The sequence below is a fragment of the Episyrphus balteatus genome, chromosome 4 (assembly GCF_945859705.1).
Source record: "Episyrphus balteatus chromosome 4, idEpiBalt1.1, whole genome shotgun sequence".
Classification (NCBI taxonomy): domain Eukaryota; kingdom Metazoa; phylum Arthropoda; class Insecta; order Diptera; family Syrphidae; genus Episyrphus; species Episyrphus balteatus.
This window is the reverse complement of record NC_079137.1, coordinates 57708087-57727209: the sequence shown is the minus strand read 5'-3', so window position 1 is coordinate 57727209 and position 19123 is coordinate 57708087. Positions and strand designations below refer to the sequence as shown.

Sequence of the window (19123 nt, the reverse complement as noted above, 5' to 3'; positions counted from 1 at the left end):
TTGCCAATAGAAAATTACAAACGGCAACTTTTTATGCAAGTTGCAAGAAAAGGTTCTTTGTCATATTCATTTATGGCTAGAAATTAAATTCAGGGAGTAAAAATATTCTAAAAGCATAAGCATAAGCTTGCCAACTAAAGAAAAATTTCACATGAACGTGATGAAAAAATAAGAACACAAAAAACAAGAGGAATCTAATAGAAATAAATTAACATTTAAGCAAGCATCGTTAATCGTTACATAATAATTCGATTTTAAAATTACTTTTGTGAAATAATCATTTTTATCAAAAAAAAAAAGCGACTTCATAGTTTCTGTAGCCAGAACTAAATGAAATTGAAATTGGACCACACACCAGCAAGCACCAGCGTTCAAATACAAAAATAATTATCAAAATAACTTTGCAAAGTTATGAGGTAACAAAAATAAAAAAATAAAAAAAAAATTACAGACGAATTTAATACCTCCTTCTTTTTGGAAGTCGGTAAAAATGCATCTATTCTTTACTTTTCCAACCACAAATCACAGACAACATGAGTTACCAAAATTATGTAACGTGAGTTACCTAAATATGTATATTCAAATTTTTGCTCAAAATATTGAACAAATGTTTGGTTTTATGACTAATTTTATGAATGAAATCATCATTAAAAACAAGCTAAGATTCTTAATTTCACAGAAAAACTTCATACTCTTAAGAATCGTGTCCGATTATTGTAACGCGAGTTACCAACGGACTTTTATTTTTCCCAAGCAAATGCTAAAAATAAAAAAAAATCTTTTACTTTATTATGAAAGTAATAGTTATGCATGCTACATTCATAAACAGTATTTTCGCATCAATTTATTTTAAAAGTGACAAAAAAAAATGTTTCTTTATATATTGGAAATTTTTGTGAATTAAACATAAGTTACCATGGAATTAAAATAAATGTTACTACACTCCTGCTCAAAATTAACGCACACTTTTTTCTTCTTTAGTCATACTCCTACATCTTATTTAAAATAGCTTTTAAATTATTTGTTGTATTTTTTTGTGTTTGGTTATTATTAAGCAAGTCAGAAAAATGCTAAACTGCAACAGTATTATCAACCAAAAAAAAGATGAACCAAATTTAGCAATTTAAGGTCTGAAAACTGATATTAAAATAATTTTTGTTTTTTAAGAAAAAAAATTTTTTAAAATGGAAGCACGTGACAGTTCTTTCCAATAATTTTATTCAATACTTGGCATTGTCTCCTCTAGCGCTTATGACAACTTGGAGTCATCTATTCATTCCACGAATTAACATTTGAAGGTTTTATTGTAACTTTTCTTTCACTCCAATTTTCTGTGGATCAAGAATGCTTGGAGGTGGATTTCGGCCGCAAATGCACTTTTTTCAACATTTCCTAGACATGTTCTATTGAATTCAAATCCGAATATCTGTGTGGTCAATTCAAGGGTGGCATATTTTAATCTTGAAGATATTTTCAAACCACTCTAGCATGCATTATCGTGCATCAGACTGAACTGTGGACCAAATCTAGGGGTGATTGGAACCGCATGGTGTTCGAGGATATCAGTCAAGTATTTTTGGGTATTTAAAGTAGGTCTAGGAGAGCTCACTAACTCCGTAGGTGTTGTAAAGCAGAGTTTACTTCATGAAAATTTATGACTCATCTCTAAAAGGTTAGCGGGTTGACAGATAGACTTCAGCATATCTCTCCAAATCTTCCCCACAAACATTTTACTCCATACCTTCAATTTAAGATCACTCCTGTCTTATTTGAGAAAATAACCACGATACTGTGAGACAAAGTAATAGTAGGAATTTTCTGTAAAATAAATATGATGTGCGTTAAATTTGAGCAGGAGTGTATTTCGTGGGCTATATGTCTTTCTTGTAAAATTTATTTTAGTTACTCAAAAAGATCACAAAATAAGGAATAGTTACCATGGAATTGCCGATTGCCCTGCCGTAAATTGAATATTTGGTCTAAGGCCGCACAAGGATCTATCAGATTGTTGACGAAGTTTCAGAATTTCTTATAATACGACAGAGATGAACGTATAGTAACCTTTCGAAACTCATTCAATCTACTTCAAAAATATCCCTCCATAATCGAGTGGGGGAATTCTCTTAATGTAATCGTTTTCATAAATATAATAAAAAAAATTTTTTTTAAACTATTTTATGTAAATTAATTTCTTAACTTCAAATTAATATTATTGATCATTTTATTAAATAATTTAATTAGATTAATGCACATTTCTTTGCAACTTAAAATCTAATAAATATGTAAAATTAATTAAAACTATTTAAGTACATACAGTAAAAATTAATATGTCATGTCTCAATTTAATCCACCTTTTCTTCTCTGAACACAATTAGCTATATGCTTCATCAAACGACTTTTACTAGGAATTTGTCTACCACAATTCCCACATTGTAATTCCTTTATAACCATATGACTTTTGGAATGTAAATAAAGTCCATTAGAAGAATAAAATTCTTTATGACAAATATAACAGGCAAATAGTTTCTTACTACTATGAGAATTCAAATGAACTCTTAATTTACCAGCTAATCCAAAACGTTTGTCACAAAATAAACATTTATAACGATCATTTAGATGAGAAGATCTTACATGTCTGTTCAAATTAGAAAAGGACTTGTTCAATTTGAAACAAACTGGACATTTAAATGAATAATATTTTCTAGAATGTTGTTTAATTAATTTCTTATTACTAAATTCTTGGGAACACACTACACATACAAAGGGCGGTTCTTTATGTGCTAGGTGATCATTTGTGAAATGTAGCATAGTATTTTGAAAGCTTGAACATTCCTGAAATGAGTACAAAATATGTTTTTTTAAGTTTTAGGGAATAGTAATAATTACAAACCGTTTGACAATCGGGAACATGACACTTTACTTTGACTAAATCCAATAGATTCTGGTAATATTTTTCTCTTTCATCATCGGTGATTTCATATTTTGATACTGAAAAGGTAGTTGAAGCATCATCATGCTCACCCTGCTCATCAGGCCCATCAGCCCCATCAGCCCCATCTGGCTCATCGATAATTTCTTCTTCATCAGAGAGATCTGTTTCTGGGTTTTCTAATTTTATAATTAGTTCTGGTTCACATATTTCCGATTTAACAGTTGCATCTTCTTTCTCATCCAAGTCTATTGAATTATTTGATTCCATTGGGTACGTAGATTCCTTATCAACTTCAGATTTTACTGTATCAGAGGATGGTGGTATATCCATTTCCATTTTGATAGAATTGTGCTCCTTTTCTCCATTGATATTAGAAATACACTCATCATCAGAGGGTATTTCTTCTTTCACCAATTGGAAGGTCTCTTGAGCTTTTGGACTGTCTAATTCAATTTTCATCATTATTTCATCCTCTTCATCTGAATAATTTGAATCGCAATCACTACCAATTAAATTAATATCTTCGTCATTTTCCATTTCATCGTCATTTCTTATACTTTCGCGAGTTTTGTTACCATCTTCTGTTACTTCTAAATGCTTTATCATATGTTTTTCAAATTCTCTATTTTTAAAATAATCTTTTTGACACACATTACACCTATATACCCATTCTTTCTTGATATGATTTTGTATATGCACACGCATATCATCTCTTGCATAAAACGATCGAGGACAAATCGGACAAGTATAAGCTTTTTCACGCAAATGCATACGCATATGCCTTTCTAGAAGTTTGACCTTTTTTAAATCTTTTTGACAAATTGTACAATGTAGGTTGAATTGGTGGTTTGGATAATGTGTAACAAAGTCATCATGGGTTTCGAAATTCTATAAAAGAAATTATACGGTATTAATTGCAGTGCAAAGTCGAAAGCAAAACATAATACACATATTAACATTGCAAAAAAAATTATTTTTATATGAGGTTTTTCGTATTTTATACACTGAGCGATAAAAATTTGTTATAAAAAAGGAAATTTCACAAATGCAAACATCAAGATCAAACAAAAAAATTCGTATCGACATCCTATAAAAGATAAAAGAAAATAAACGAAATTGTATTCATTCAAACAAAATGAAATTCATTTCAAAAAAGCATGATCGTCGATAGCAAAATTGTAAATAAAAAAGATCGAACCATAAAACAAAAAAGCATCGTTCACAATACAAAAATTCAATTTCGATGATCGACTATCGATAAATGTCGTCTATCGATAGACCAACGACACTCGCAATATAACCCATTATTGTTCTATCATGCCATATCCTAGGCAAGTTATAATGCCTTATAACGTTACCCTAATTTGAAAAGTTCTACCGTAGGTGACAAGGTGATTAACCTTTACTTTTGCTATCCTGGGTTAGTATCCCAACAGAAATTGGAATTTTTATTATTGCCTAACAATTTAAAAACAACTGAAGAAAAAAAAAATATAAACGTTGAGAAAACTCAAAACAATATTTTATATCAGGCAACAGCCCAAACTATTTAAACTATCTAGTTTTGTTTGTGATTCCCTAGAAAGGAAATTGAAATTTTTTTAACGGTACCATAGGACCAATATGGAAAACCTCCTTTTATTGAAAATGGCTCTAACGGCTCCCACTATTGAAATAGGCTTAAATTAATTTTTTTGAATTCTTACACAGTTTTTGGACTTTAAAAAGAAACTTTTTTTGAATAGGTCAATGGCTTTTTTTTTTGGAAATTTTGCTTTTATGCTTTAGCCTGGTACGCTGCTCGCGCTAAAATTTAGCTGAGATAAAATTCCCATACAAGTTATCGATAACTTGTATGGGATCCATTTTATCTCGGCTAAAAATTTTCGATAATTTGTATGGGAGCTAAAATTTAGCGCGAGCAGCGTACCAGGCCTTTCGAATAAAAATTCTCGAAAATGGCATCCCAATCTTTCTTTTAATGTGTGAACATTATAGCCCAGTAATTTTAGACATTTTTTAACCCAATCTGCGGAAAAATTCCTACTGGGCTCGATTTTGGTATAGACCTTCGTTACGGCGTTGTTATGAAGATGTGAAAAATCGACATTGATATCGTGTCCGCGTTAAGAGTTATAGGGGTCAAAAGGTCACAAAAACTGGTTTTTCACGATTTTCAGCAAAACGGTAAGTCTTATCAAAAAATTTTCAATGCAAGAATTGTAGACCAGATTATTATATATAAAAAGTGTCATGACACTTTTTTTCCTAAGACCCACCGTTTCTTAGGTATAACGATTCAAAAAGTTGAAGTTTAGTTGTAATCGTCATAATCCTATTCCTGAAAAAAAAACTCCTAACTGAAAAGTTCCTGAAATTTCATTATTTTTTTAGCTTGAATTTCGTTCCTCAACTGTTAAGAATATGGGGAAACCAAAAAAAAAATGGAAATTTTCGCCATTTTTCCGATTGGGGCCCTTCTCCCGAAACCATTTCCCTGGGAATTTTTGTTTAGAATATGTCTAAAAATACACAGGGTGTGCAATAGAGAATGGACAACCCTAAAACGGCTTATAGCTACACTTATGATTGTTCTAAAAACAGATAGAAAAAAGTTCTATCGCAACCAGTTCATAAAATATGGACTTTTTTTCGTTCAGTGTATTTTAAATTTTATCATCTTATGTTTTCGTTCACTACAACCACGAATGAATGAATTTTATTTATTTCTTTTTTTTATAATTTTCTACAATAATTGGATGAGTACATAAACACTTTAAAAATTTCATAGCTATTGCACATTTTCGTAAAAAAAATTTTGAAATCTGTTTTTTGATGCAAAATGTAAAAAAAGTATTTTATGAAAAATTTTAAACACCTGTGGTATAAAATAAATCTATAGAAACCTAGGTGGCCAACTTTCTTAAAAATATTCTGGTATAAGGAGAATATTTTTAAGAAAGTTGGCCACCTAGGTTTCTATAGATTTATTTTATACCACAGGTGTTTAAAATTTTTCATAAAATACTTTTTTTACATTTTGCATCAAAAAACAGATTTCAAAATTTTTTTTACGAAAATGTGCAATAGCTATGAAATTTTTAAAGTGTTTATGTACTCATCCAATTATTGTAGAAAATTATAAAAAAAAGAAATAAATAAAATTCATTCATTCGTGGTTGTAGTGAACGAAAACATAAGATGATAAAATTTAAAATACACTGAACGAAAAAAAGTCCATATTTTATGAACTGGTTGCGATAGAACTTTTTTCTATCTGTTTTTAGAACAATCATAAGTGTAGCTATAAGCCGTTTTAGGGTTGTCCATTCTCTATTGCACACCCTGTGTATTTTTAGACATATTCTAAACAAAAATTCCCAGGGAAATGGTTTCGGGAGAAGGGCCCCAATCGGAAAAATGGCGAAAATTTCCATTTTTTTTTTGGTTTCCCCATATTCTTAACAGTTGAGGAACGAAATTCAAGCTAAAAAAATAATGAAATTTCAGGAACTTTTCAGTTAGGAGTTTTTTTTTCAGGAATAGGATTATGACGATTACAACTAAACTTCAACTTTTTGAATCGTTATACCTAAGAAACGGTGGGTCTTAGGAAAAAAAGTGTCATGACACTTTTTATATATAATAATCTGGTCTACAATTCTTGCATTGAAAATTTTTTGATAAGACTTACCGTTTTGCTGAAAATCGTGAAAAACCAGTTTTTGTGACCTTTTGACCCCTATAACTCTTAACGCGGACACGATATCAATGTCGATTTTTCACATCTTCATAACAACGCCGTAACGAAGGTCTATACCAAAATCGAGCCCAGTAGGAATTTTTCCGCAGATAAAACCTAAAATTACTGGACTATTATGGAAATGGGAGAGTTAAAAACCCCAAAAATTTAAAAATTTATTTAATTATCTAGACTCTTTTGAAAAGAATGAAAAATTGAATTTTATAGCTTAAATTTTTAATTTTGGAGCAAAGGAGCACCCAGAAAATATATAGATTTTGTTTACTTTTATTATTTTACCTTTTTTTTACTTTTTTAAATTCATTAAAAACGCATTTTTCTTATTTATATATAATATACATTTGACGGTTAAACTTCATAACCTCGTAAATCGTTTTTGCCAGTTTTTTTTAGAAATCGTTACAACCATCGCATATATATGTATTCCATCAGGATCTAGTATATAATATAAACATTCCTTTATCAAAAAAAAAAAAAAACAAAACCGACTTCTATGTATCGAAACTTAGATTAATGGTTTTCTTATGGATTCTATTGTCAAAACTGAATTTGAATTGAATTGAATTTTATTGAGTCTTCAAAGTTAGGTTACATTTTATATCTTATTCTAACAATAGCTTTTATTGTACTAAAGTGGCTATAAAGTATTGCCTTCTTTTTCGAGTATTTTTTTTGTAAAGCCTCGTGGCTGTCAGTATTTATATAAAACTAAATATATGGTTGGACTGCTTTTGCTCATAAGCATTTAGTTGAATTTGTTTGTGACGGTAGTCACGGATACATATATACAATAAACTTAACCTATCTTAAAACTACATATATACGAAAACTGGCCAGTGCAGTGATATGCTTAATATCTAACATATTGCTTGAGATTCTTATTTTTTTTTCGTTTCTTTTCTTTTTTGTTTCTTTTGAGTTTATGAAGCGAGAGCGCCATATATACATTAAACATACAAGTAAAATCACATTGTAGCAAACAATAAAACATTCAATTTAGATGAAATTAAATCAATTAACTGGCGAATATGTTTTAAAGTATTTTAGATGTACTAGGGAATATGCTTTCAGTTTTAGCATCAGGTGTTTCGATGAGCCGTTATGATTCGTACCGCTTACTTGTATGGATATAGCGTGCGATGAAATGCCGCTATTTACTGTTGTGGTGTGTTATGTTGTACTGTTAGCACAGTTTAACTTTTTGTACATACTAGTTTCCCTGTTTTATGGCGATGTAATTATCCATCCTAGTCACTTTTTGTGTTATTATTAGCTGTGGCTAATTGTCTGTTGCTGTTGATGATTTATGTCGACTTCAAAGTCGCACGTTCTTTGCAGGACACACGAACGGGTTGGGGCATCCCGCAGACCCGTAAGTGACTCGTCCGGATCTCCATCACTATTTGAATTAATTAGCTGTGGCTAATTATCTATTGCTGGTGTTGACTTATAAGTCACACGTGTTTGTTGGACATACGAATGGGTTGGGGCAATCCCACAGACCCATTAGTAACTCGTCCAGATAATATAACTTTACGTTAAACTTTTACTAGCTCCAAGAGCTGCGACTGCCTTCGGCCACGACTGCCTTCGGCCTCTCTTGTCAAAACTGAACAAAATTAAAATTGGACAAGCAGGCACCAACTTTCGAATACAATTTTCAAAATTTGTTCACCCAGTTCAATGTAATAAGGTAACAAATATTAAAAAAAAAACAGACGAATTGATAACCTCCTCCTATTTGGAAGTCGGTTGTAAACTACAATTAACCCCGGCATGACATCTTACACAAAAGAATAAAAAGACACTCTTCTTCATTAAGGGCCATTTGCTGAATCGAAACTTAAATAATTTATGCTGAACATAAACTCTTGTTCCCCACTTTTTGCTCTGTGCAAACTGTCACATAAGGATTTATTTAGAACTTAATTGCATAAGTTTCGATTCAGCAAACGGGTCTAAGAGCAAAAATATAAAAAAAAAATGCTTTGTTTTGGCACCACCTTAAACACTTCCATTGGGTCACATTTACAACTGAAGAAGATGGAAAATACGAATATTTTTTTTTTTGTAATAAATTATAAAACATGTACATGTAACATGTACATACATAAGTTCTTTTAACTAACGTGTCATATGGCCAGATTTATTGAACATAAATCCGTCTTTTCCTCCCCTACTCTTGCATAAGCGGTTTAAATAAGCTAATAAAAAGAGCAAGTATACGCCACAGTGTACAGTGGAAAGTGTGCAAATAATGTGAATAGATCCTAACACACCCTAAACAAAATTACAATTGAAGCGTTTGGATGAAGAAGGCGGTAAGTGACATTTTTTCGATTTTCTTTTTTTTTGAAAAATGAGAATGCCTTGCGAAAACTTAAATTTCCGTCTAATCTACGTCACGCTACGATTCGTATTTTCTTATTTAGCGCTTTCATTTTTGGTATAAAAGGGTTACTAACAACTAAAAATCGTATAATATGAGTGGAAGAATGGGGTAACAGCACTTAACTCCTTTTTGGGTGAAATAAAAATAACAAGACTTTTTCGTCCGAGAAAAAAATCGCATAATATGAGTTGAAGAATGGGGTAACAGCACTTAACTCTTTTTTGGTTGAAATAAAAAAAACAAGACTTTTTCGTCCGAGAAAAAAAGATAAAGCAGCTTTCTGTTGAGAAAATAAAAAAATTAAAGTAACAAATGATGTTAATACCAAAGGAACACCACTGGTTTTATGAAAAAGCCTTATCGGAACCATGCGAACAGAAAACAATTATTATAAAGAAAAAAAAAATGAATTTTGTTACTTAACCCCTTTGTATTCTTAAAAAGTAAAAATACTAATAAGCTTTTTGTGCAAGAAAGAGTTAACTGCTCTTTTTCTAAAAAAAAAAATTTTTTAAGTATACCAAGCTACTGTATTGAAATAAAAGTAACATTGTAAAAAAGCTATTATATTTTTTGTTTTATTAGTTTATTCAATTTTATTTAGATTGGAATACGAAAAAAGTTCTCAACAAAAAAACTTTAAGTCCTTATATCTCGATATGTTGCAAATGTCACTTACTCCCTTCTTCATCCAAACGCTTCAATTATATTAACATTTGCACAAATTAATTAAACAAAATGTTCATCTTCTTATCGGCAGTGTTAATAAATAAACAGAAAAAAACAATTTCCTCGGCTTCGTAGATTCAACTTATTTTAAAAATATTACACAAACAAAAAATAAACTAATACAAACCTAACACAAAACAAAATCAATGCAAATAAACAAAATATAAATAAATATTATAGTCTAGGTTACCAAAAAGTCCTTTTCAGGATTTTTTGCCTATCGAATGCACAATCTTGAGACTGCACCCCAATAATTCATAGCGGATTATTTTCACGGTGTCATTTGTAATATAATTATTCAATAATATTAACAACAAAGTATGGAATTAGTTTGGATTATTCAGGGGGTGCTTCACTTAGTTCCTAGGTACTTAAGATTACCTATCTTTAATTTTTATAAGTTATTGAGTTGCATAATTTTCTCTTAAAGGTTTGTCTTGAAAGTCTTTTTCTGAAATTTTTGTATCTTTAAGATATTTTTTTATCTTTAGATTAAGTATATATGAATTTTGTTTCTATGTACTAAGACCATTCACGCTTTAAGCTTATTATACAGAAAAAACCTATAACGGAAGCATTGTGATTCAATAACTATTATAATTATTAAAAATTCGTACTTTTAAATTGGTTCTCAGTTTAAATTTTTTAATATTAAATATATTAAATATTGACCAAAAGTTTGTTTACTTACTGTTTTACATAAAATACAAGAGATTTTTGTTTCTCTAATTGCTTTTTCACCAGCTGCTATTATATCTTCCACAGGCATATTCTTTGAACGAACTTTGCATTCTTCTATCAATTTTCTTGGAACGCAAGGTCTACTTTGATGTAATCTCAAGTTTCTTGCATTTCTATATATCCTCTCACACAGATTGCATTGGAATGTTTGATTTTTATAACTAGAATGATATATTTTCATGTGATTGCTTAAACCGTGATCAAAGGAAAATGATTTGAAACAATATTCACATTTGAAAGACTTTCTTTTTTTAGTCTTGCTAGTAGTGTGTTTTTCAGTGTGTTTGTCCAAGTCTACTTGATTAGTAAATGTCTGTTCTTTAACTTTCGGTTTAATGATTGTGATTTCAAAGCCTTCAATTTGACTGACATTCTGTGCAGAGGCTTCATTCACTTCCTTAGCCTTTGTTTGAATGTGGTGGTCGGTATTGGCCAATAAATTACTATCTAATTTATTACTTTTCAGATATTCATCAGAACATTTAGCTTGGGATCGGAATTTGTACCAAGCTCTTAAGCTTTTTAAGCAATTTTGACAAATGCGATTGGGAAGGTTATTGAGATCAAGCAACTGTAAGCCAGTTGCATCTTGGATCATTGACCTGATTTGTTCAGGCTTTTTAAACATTAGCAAAGTTGCATCCAACTTTGGGTCATTATCTTTGGTTTCGCAGAGACAAACACGGCAATTTTGTGTTAATATGGAACCCGAATCTATTTTACTCATATTTGCAAAAGATTCTGAATTGCTGTTATTTGCATATTCTTCCATATTTAATTTATAAAATGAAATACAAAAATTAAATATGGATTTTCTTGTTTAAAGTCGATCTTATTTTTGTTTATGTTTTTATTTTTTTGACATTTTCTTTATTGCTCATTCGCCTTTTATGCATATACTTACAAAGATTGAAAGTAGTTTGAGTCCAATTCAAGTTCAAGAGTTGAAATGAGTTTGGTTTGGTTGAATTGGGCTTTTAAGCCAAACGTCAGTGTCGAAGAAAAAAAAAAACTTTTGACATTTCAATTCTGAGGAAAAGTGGCGTACATGTATATTTTGCTTCTGCATGCATGTGTTTATGTATTATGCATGTATGCGTTTTGTTTTCCTCAGAATTGATTTGATTGGTTGTTTTTTTTCTTGTACTTCTTGTACATATAAACAGTTATAATAGAAAGGAAAAAGACAAAGACAGATTGCTTAAAAGCCCAATTCGGCATTTCCCCCAAATAAATACACTGGTCAACAAAATTTAACTTTTTTTTTGCCACAAGGGCCAAAATATACTTTTCTAGTAGTTTTTGGGGTGCTGAATCCGAATCTGAAGTCAGACAAATGGGGTGTTCCACAGCCACTGCTACAGACGAGACACAAGGTCCTCGGAAGTAATTCGAAGTAGAATAACTAGAGGATCGTTTTATCTTTGTTTTTGAGTTATAAAGGTTTTTATGTTTTTGGTGTCGTTTTCTTTAAATAGCTCCAACTTTGCTTACCTATACAACTGATTTTAAATTATTGAACATTTAAATTTTTTAACAAAATTTCCTTTACATTTTACCCGGATTTTTTAATTGCGATATACATAGGTACTTACTAAAGGGCAAGTTTAGGATTCGGAAAAAAATCGAATTTGAGATAACAATTTTACTGGACATTACGATGATGGAGAATGCCAAAAAAGCGGGTCCGGCAATTCTGTTTGTCTGGGGGCGATTTTTTTCAAACTTGTTGGTTAACAGTTTTTTGTGATTTGATAGAGCCTTGAGGACAAATTGAATTTTTTGTAGGACCAAAACTAACGGTACCTGTCATAAACGGAAATAGAAAAGTTCATTTTCAAAAATGGCTCTAACGATTTTGATACAAAATTTTCAGGGGTCGAACTACGGCATACGTACGTTAACGTTTTGACTATTGCACTCTCTATTTAATCAGAAGAAAACAATAGAGACATAAAACGTTAGTACCTTAAGGTAAAAATTCCGTAGTTCGACCACAGCCCTATTCTGCTATTCGATTCACGTGAATCGAAGGATTCCCTTTCTTAATCATGTCAAATTGGATTTGAAAAACTTCTAACTTTTTGATAGGAAAGTGTTCCCGTCTGTTTTAGAAATTCTAAAAAAAAAGAAAATATCTAAATTAAGTTTTAACCAACTTTTGTATACACAAACGTTACAATAATCATTACATAAAAAATTTTAAAATTTTTCAAAAAACATATTTTTGTATTATTAAAAAAAAAATTTAAGCATTTTCTTGAAAAATCACTTTTTTGAAAACGGGTTGATGAATTTTATCGAAATTTCGTTTTTATGTGTTGAATTATAGTTTCTTAAAAATAGTATACCAATTTTTTTGTTTTTTGAAAAATGTTAGAAAATTTTGAATTTAAAAATTATTATTTTAAAAAACGTCTCTAACGGTTTTGAATTTTTTTTTTAAATTCCTTTTTATGCAAGAAATCAAATGGCATACTTGGTCTTGTTAAAAAGATCATGTTAAACGCTGTTTAATTAATTATAAAAACAGATTTCATTTTTTTTTTCACACTATTTATGAAATTCCTTAAAAATATCAAATTTTAAATGCTCCATAATTTTGTTCAGTAAAAAGCTAAACATTAGAGTTTCTTTTACCATTCATTTTATTAGGAAAAGTTCTCTTGAATTTTTTTTAGAAAAGAATATTGCAATCAAAAATAAAACAAAATAAGTGAAATTTTTGGATAATAAATAATTTGTAACGGTTTCTAGCGATGTGGAATTTTTTAGCTTCAGCGGCAAGAAACACGTTTTGGACTGAAAACATTCACTTATTTTTTTGTTTTGAGGAGCACAAAAATGGATTTGTTGTTAATTTTTTTTTAGCAACAACTGAATGCGAATTTTATTGTTAGGTTTGCTTACCTACTAATAGTTTTTTTATAAACTTTTCTATAAACTTTTTCTTCAAAAATTTTTAAAACAGGTTAAACATCATTATTTTGATTTTTAAGACAAATAGAAAGGAAAAATCCATCAATTGCTTATAGAGTTCATATCGATACCTTCCCGTAAGAATGTATTAAGCGACATTTCTCAAAATGTTTAGGAAACGCAAAAGAACAAAATTGTTCTGTGAGGAAATGTATGGGCTGCACAATTTTATTCGCTCTAGTTTCATTTGTATACATGATAGAACAACCAAAATGGTACCAAAACGTGGCGCTTAATTCGTAGTATATTTCTACATCAAAAAGTCATTTTCGAAAAAAATGTCGCTTAATACATTCTTACGGGAAGGTATCGATATGTTTTTTGATATATGTAATTCGTGTATAAAGAGAATAGCTAGTTTTATTAATTTAATGGTTTAATTTAAGTTTAATATAAGTAAATTTAATCTAGGTTTTTAATTTAAGAATACAAGTTGATTTAGAAAAAATAATTTATATGTACTAAATAAATTAAGAATTAAATAGGAGAATTTCTTTTTTGAAATATCATTTTTCGTTCAAAAGTCCGTTCCTTCCTCAGAAGATATCCTTCTATTTTTAATCCCTTTTCCATCTAAAAAGAATTGAATACATTAGAAGAGAAAGCAGGAAAAAAAATTTAACACATATTTACCTTTTTTTATGAACGCATTTATTAACATGCCTCGCCAGTCGACTTTTACTTGCCAATTGTATACCACAACTCAAACATTGTAATTCCTTTATAAACTTATGACTTTTCTGATGCAAGTATAAACCATTTTTAGAGTAAAACTCTTTCTCACAAAGATCGCATTTGAATTCTTTTGTACCTTTATGAGTGAGCTCATGACATTTGAGTGCATTTTGTATGCCAAAAGTTTTGTCACAGTGTGAACATTTGAATCGATTTGTTAGGTGATAACCCTTAATGTGTTTGTTCAATGAGGAAAAGTTTGGTTGCATTTTTGAACAAACTGGACACTTAAATGTGTAATAATCTTTTATATGAAGCTTAATTGATAATTTCGAATGAAACTTTTGAAAGCACATTTCGCATTCAAAAGGTGCTTGTTTGGAAAGATGTTTTTCAGAAAAATGAACAACCGTGTTTTGAAAGCTTGAAAATTCCTAAAATATATAAAAAAAAAATACATGTTTTACGCACATTTATTATAATATAAAATTTTACACACCTGTTGGCAACCAGGTATATGGCATTTTACTTTACATAAATCGAGAAGAGCTTCGTCATGTTTTTCTGAATCAAATTCACTGACTTGAGTATTCGACTTTGAAAGTGTTGTTAAGTAATCATCATCTGATTCAGCGTCATCGTCGACGTTTTCTTCTTCGGAGGACACATCCAGTTTTGGTTTTTCAATTCCTTGGATTTCATTAGAATGCTCAAAGTGTGTTGGAATATCTGACTCCATTGGATTAGGCGATTCCCTTTCAGTTTTTATTATTTGAAAATGTTCGTTGGAATCAAAAAGTTCAATTGGTGGTAAATGCATTTCCACTTTTAAAGGCTTATGAACTTCTGCTATATTTGATGTTTCGCCTTCGGATTGTTTTTCTTCTTCCAAAGGCTTTTCCAAAGTTGTTGCATTCATCATCGATTCATCTTTATTTAAACTATTTGAATCGAATTCATTGATATCATCTTTTTCTACTTTGTCAATATTCAAACGATCATTTCTCCTACTTGCTTTTCTTGCTTTGTCCGCTGCTAAAAAATGCTTTTGAATATGTTTTTTGAATTCTTTTAATGTAAAAAATTCTTTTCGACACTCATTACACCTGTATGCCTCTAAACTTTTGACGTGATTTACTACATGCTCTTGCATGGTGTTTCTTCGATAAAACGATCGAGAACAAATCGGACAGGTATAAACTTTTTCACGCAAATGCACTCGCACATGCCTTTCTAGGAGAGTAACATTTAATAAATCTTTATGACAAATAGAACAGCGTAGGTTGTCGTTGTGCGTAGAAAAATGTTGAACGAATGCATTGTGGTTTTTGAAATTCTGTGAAGAGAAATATTTATTTAAAAGATGATTTTCATAAAATATCTTTAAAGTGTTTAAATATCTTTACAAACTACAAAAAAAAATCTATGGAAAGTTGTCAAATGATCGACTACAAAGAGCGATATAGTAGATGTCAACTTAAAGATTGCACCTATTAATTTTTTTTTTTTTTTTAAATTTACTTAAAAAATTAAGGTTTTATGACTCTGGCAACCTTTTGACTTGACTAACAGTTTTGTAATTTTTTTTTTTTTAAAACGGCTCTAACGATTTTCGAAAAATTCGTTTTTATACAAGAAATAAATTGGCATAAAAATTTAAAAAAAATTTGAAAATTTTTTTTTTGAAATTTTGGATTTAGATGTTGATTAGTGATTTCTACAAAATGGAATACCAATTTTATTTTAAAACTTTTTTTTTTCAAAAAATTAGTTTTTAAAAAAACGGCTCTAACGATTTTGAATTTTTTTTTTTTTTCTAAAAATGCATCTTAATAAATCAAATGAAATAGCATATTTGTTTTGGAGGGCAATTTGATTTCAGATGTTGGTTTATTACTTTGAAAAACGATTTTTAAGTTTTTTTTTGTTTTTATATATACAGTGGATTTTCTATAACTCGAACTCTTAAAATGGAAGAAGAAAAATTCTAGTTAGAGAAACTTTGACTTAAAAGAAATGAAAACAAAAACTGGTAACCTACTGTTTTATAAGCAAAGTTCTCAAAAAAAAAACTTCGATTTATAGAGACTTTGACTTAAGGAAGTTCGAGTTATGGAAGTTTGACTGTATATGTACCTACAATAATTACATTTACTTAATTTCTTACATAAAGTCATAAAAAGTCAAGCAACTTGAACCCTAAGAGCAGGTTCATGTGACCCAGTCGTGCATTTTATTTAATTATGTCTTCGAACGTGTGTTTACGCATTTTAAAACAAATATTATTTGCCCTAGATCAATATATGTATGTCTTCTACGGTATAAGGGAGTAAATGCTACACTTTCAGGAACATATACTTTTTAGGCTCCATTATCTACTGTTAAGTACTTTAAGGTATTTTCAACTATGTTAATGATATGTTTTTTTGGGTCGCTGATGATGCGACTATGTTTGGTCGCCGAAACCGAATCGAATTACGTGTTATATAATGATAAATTAGTTTGCGAAATTCGCATGTGGTTAATAGAAATTTGAGTCGATCTTATATTAGCTCGTCAGGTTAATAATATGCTTGAAGATGAGTGCAAAAGGGAGTTCTTGCTATACTTTTATTATGGGAATGTTATACCCATTATTGCTTGTGTCGGCATCAACAGTCTCAACTAGTTCCGAAGATCGAGATAAGATTCTGGAATCTAGAAATTAAAGTTAGGTGCCACATCCCTGCTTTGCTGAGCCTGTTCAAAACCCAAAAGTCATGATTCATGAACACTCCGATAAATACAAAATTGCGTCCTCTTCAAAAAAAAAAAATTGAAAATCAGTTTTAACAAAACACCAGATAAAACAAAAAAATTCTCCAGTCCCATGAAATTCGTTATGATCGATTTTGACAGTACTTTAACTCTATTTTTAAAAACTAGTTCGAATTACATATTTCAAAACTCTTCAAATTAGTTACGAAGAAAAAAAAAACAAAAATAATAAAAAATTATTGAAATTATTTTTATTTTAAGTGGAGCGATTGAATATAATTCAATTTTAAAGTTGAACTTTAAAATTGAAACACTTCAAATTAATCTAATGAAACGGACTTATTGTAATTTGAACAACTGTTTGAATGAGAGACTTATTTAAAATGAAAATTCACGGGGAAATGTCTTCGGGAGGAGACATTAGTGTTTTTTTTTTTAACGGAATCCAATATTTTTGATTTATTTACAGATTTGAATTAGTCTTAGTGCATATTCACAAAGAATGCTTTATGGACAATTATTGGTCTGTATGAATTCACAAAGTTTTCTATTCTAGTCTTAATTCTAAAAGTAAGTTTATGTTATGACTGGACAAAAATCTTAAAGCTTTTTGTGAGTAGAATAATAAAAAAATAATTATAGTTATCTACTTACCTCTTTGCACAAAACACAAGAGAATTTTGTCTCCATCATTGCCTTTTCACACACTGCTGTGATTTCCTCCAAATCCACATTCATTGGTGCAATTCTACATTTTTCTATCAATTCTTTCGGCACACAAATCAAATTCTGATGACGCTGTAAAACTTTTGGTGTTATAAAATCCCTTCCACATTCACCACATTGATTTTTCTTTCTATCTGCAGAATGATTACGTTTCTTGTGAAAATCCAAACCACGTTGGAATGTAAACATTTTATTACAAAGTTCACATTTGTAGAATTTAGCTTTTTTTCTATATCGTGAATGTTCTTCGGCATGTTTGTCCAAATCTAATTGATTTGTAAATGACTGAAGAAAGAGATATCGAAAGTAAAAATATGGATAAAATGAAGAAAGTTGGGCGAGTCTTACCATTGTACAAGAGGCACAGTGAAAGACAAATCCCACAATTTGTGATTTCTCTTTTAAAACAGAAATCTCAAAACCTTCAATTTGATCAATAGTTTCTGAGGGTACCAAACTAATTTTGTCCCCTTTCAAATGAATGACAAAATTGGTATTTGGCAATGGATTGCTGTCCAGAGTATTACTAAGATTCAATAAGTAATTTGTAAGAATCTCATCGGAACGTTTCGCTTGGAAACGTAATTCGCACCAAGCTGTTAAAGTTTTTAAGCATTTTTCGCAAATAAAATTTGGTAAGAATTCTTGGTCAATAATCTGTAAATTAAATTCAATTATAACTAAATTCTAGTAAGTATAATTGGCATGCATTTATAAATTTACATCAACTCCAGTTGATTCTTGAATAAGAAATCGTATTTCTTGAGTCTTGCTAAATATACGCATTTTAGAGCTTATCTTTTTGCTACCATCGTTTGCTTCACAAAGACAAATTCGACAAATGTAAGTTAATTCGGGAACGGAATTTGTTGCAATTAGTTTGGCTAAAGGTTCTAAATTGTTATCGTCATTTGTTGTAGTTTCCATTTTATTAAAATTATTGAAATGAAATTAAATTAAATAAAAGTTTGGACTGTTTTTAATTCATGGAACTTCTTATTTGTTGATTATTTTTTATTTTTTGTTTTGATTTTGACACTTCTTCTTTCTACCTCATTCTTCATTGATACATGATACCGTTTATATGCAAGTTTGAAGTGAGCTTGAACAGCAGTTCAACCTGTTCACACTATCAAATTTATCGGACAAGCCATGTCGGATGACACTTGGCAGACATGTTGCCAGATTTCGTCGTAGGCGTTAAGTTGGTTCACTGATTAGGCTTTTAAGCCAAACGTCAGTGTCGAAGAAAAAAAAAACAGAAAAAAAACTTGACTTTTCAATTCTGAGGAAAAGAGTGGCATATGTTTTCCTCAGTATGCGTGTGTTTTCCTCAGAATTGATTTGATTTGATAGGGAAGTTCGAACATTTGTCCTTGTCTTCTCTTTCTTTTTACAGTTACCATTTTGACGTTTTAAACTCTGCGAA

At 30.0% G+C, this 19123-nt stretch overlaps 2 protein-coding genes across 4 annotated transcripts; both read right to left on the bottom strand.

The window, feature by feature from the left end:
* Nucleotides 1-2271: 2271 nt before the first annotated feature.
* LOC129919841 (zinc finger and BTB domain-containing protein 41-like) lies at nt 2272-11568 on the bottom strand. 3 transcript variants are annotated; one of them, XM_056000912.1, is made up of 4 exons: nt 10789-10967; nt 10508-10718; nt 2891-3820; nt 2272-2832 (listed from the first exon to the last, which is right to left on the bottom strand). In XM_056000912.1, the coding sequence occupies exons 2-4, from the start codon at nt 10583-10585 to the stop codon at nt 2338-2340; spliced, it is 1503 nt and encodes a 500-aa protein (XP_055856887.1). In that variant the 5' UTR covers nt 10586-10718; nt 10789-10967; the 3' UTR covers nt 2272-2337. The 3 variants fall into 3 exon arrangements, with proteins under 3 accessions (XP_055856887.1, XP_055856888.1, XP_055856886.1); XM_056000913.1 differs by lacking the exons at nt 10508-10718; nt 10789-10967 and adding an exon at nt 11462-11568; XM_056000911.1 differs by having other exon boundaries at nt 10508-10967.
* Nucleotides 11569-13695: 2127 nt separating this feature from the next.
* LOC129919278 (zinc finger protein Xfin-like) lies at nt 13696-18851 on the bottom strand. The gene is made up of 6 exons (XM_056000132.1): nt 18418-18851; nt 18043-18351; nt 17623-17979; nt 14711-15592; nt 14170-14645; nt 13696-14109 (listed from the first exon to the last, which is right to left on the bottom strand). Exons 1-6 carry the CDS (start codon nt 18619-18621, stop codon nt 14094-14096), a joined length of 2244 nt encoding a protein of 747 aa, XP_055856107.1. The 5' UTR covers nt 18622-18851; the 3' UTR covers nt 13696-14093.
* Nucleotides 18852-19123: the final 272 nt, after the last annotated feature.

What these genes read in the sequence shown, in the direction of transcription:
- LOC129919278 (XM_056000132.1), bottom strand. Translation starts at nt 18,621, where the DNA reads ATGGAAACTACAACAAATGACGATAACAATTTAGAACCTTTAGCCAAA. An exon ending in AAGAATCAACTGGAGTTGAT is followed by an intron (nt 18,352 to 18,417) that starts GTAAATTTATAA and finishes TTTAATTTACAG; the next exon opens with ATTATTGACCAAGAATTCTT. An exon ending in ATATACCTGGTTGCCAACAG is followed by an intron (nt 14,646 to 14,710) that starts GTGTGTAAAATT and finishes TATATATTTTAG; the next exon opens with GAATTTTCAAGCTTTCAAAA.
- LOC129919841 (XM_056000911.1), bottom strand. Translation starts at nt 10,738, where the DNA reads ATGAAAATATATCATTCTAGTTATAAAAATCAAACATTCCAATGCAAT. An exon ending in CTTGTATTTTATGTAAAACA is followed by an intron (nt 3,821 to 10,507) that starts GTAAGTAAACAA and finishes TTTCTTTTATAG; the next exon opens with AATTTCGAAACCCATGATGA. An exon ending in ATGTTCCCGATTGTCAAACG is followed by an intron (nt 2,833 to 2,890) that starts GTTTGTAATTAT and finishes TACTCATTTCAG; the next exon opens with GAATGTTCAAGCTTTCAAAA.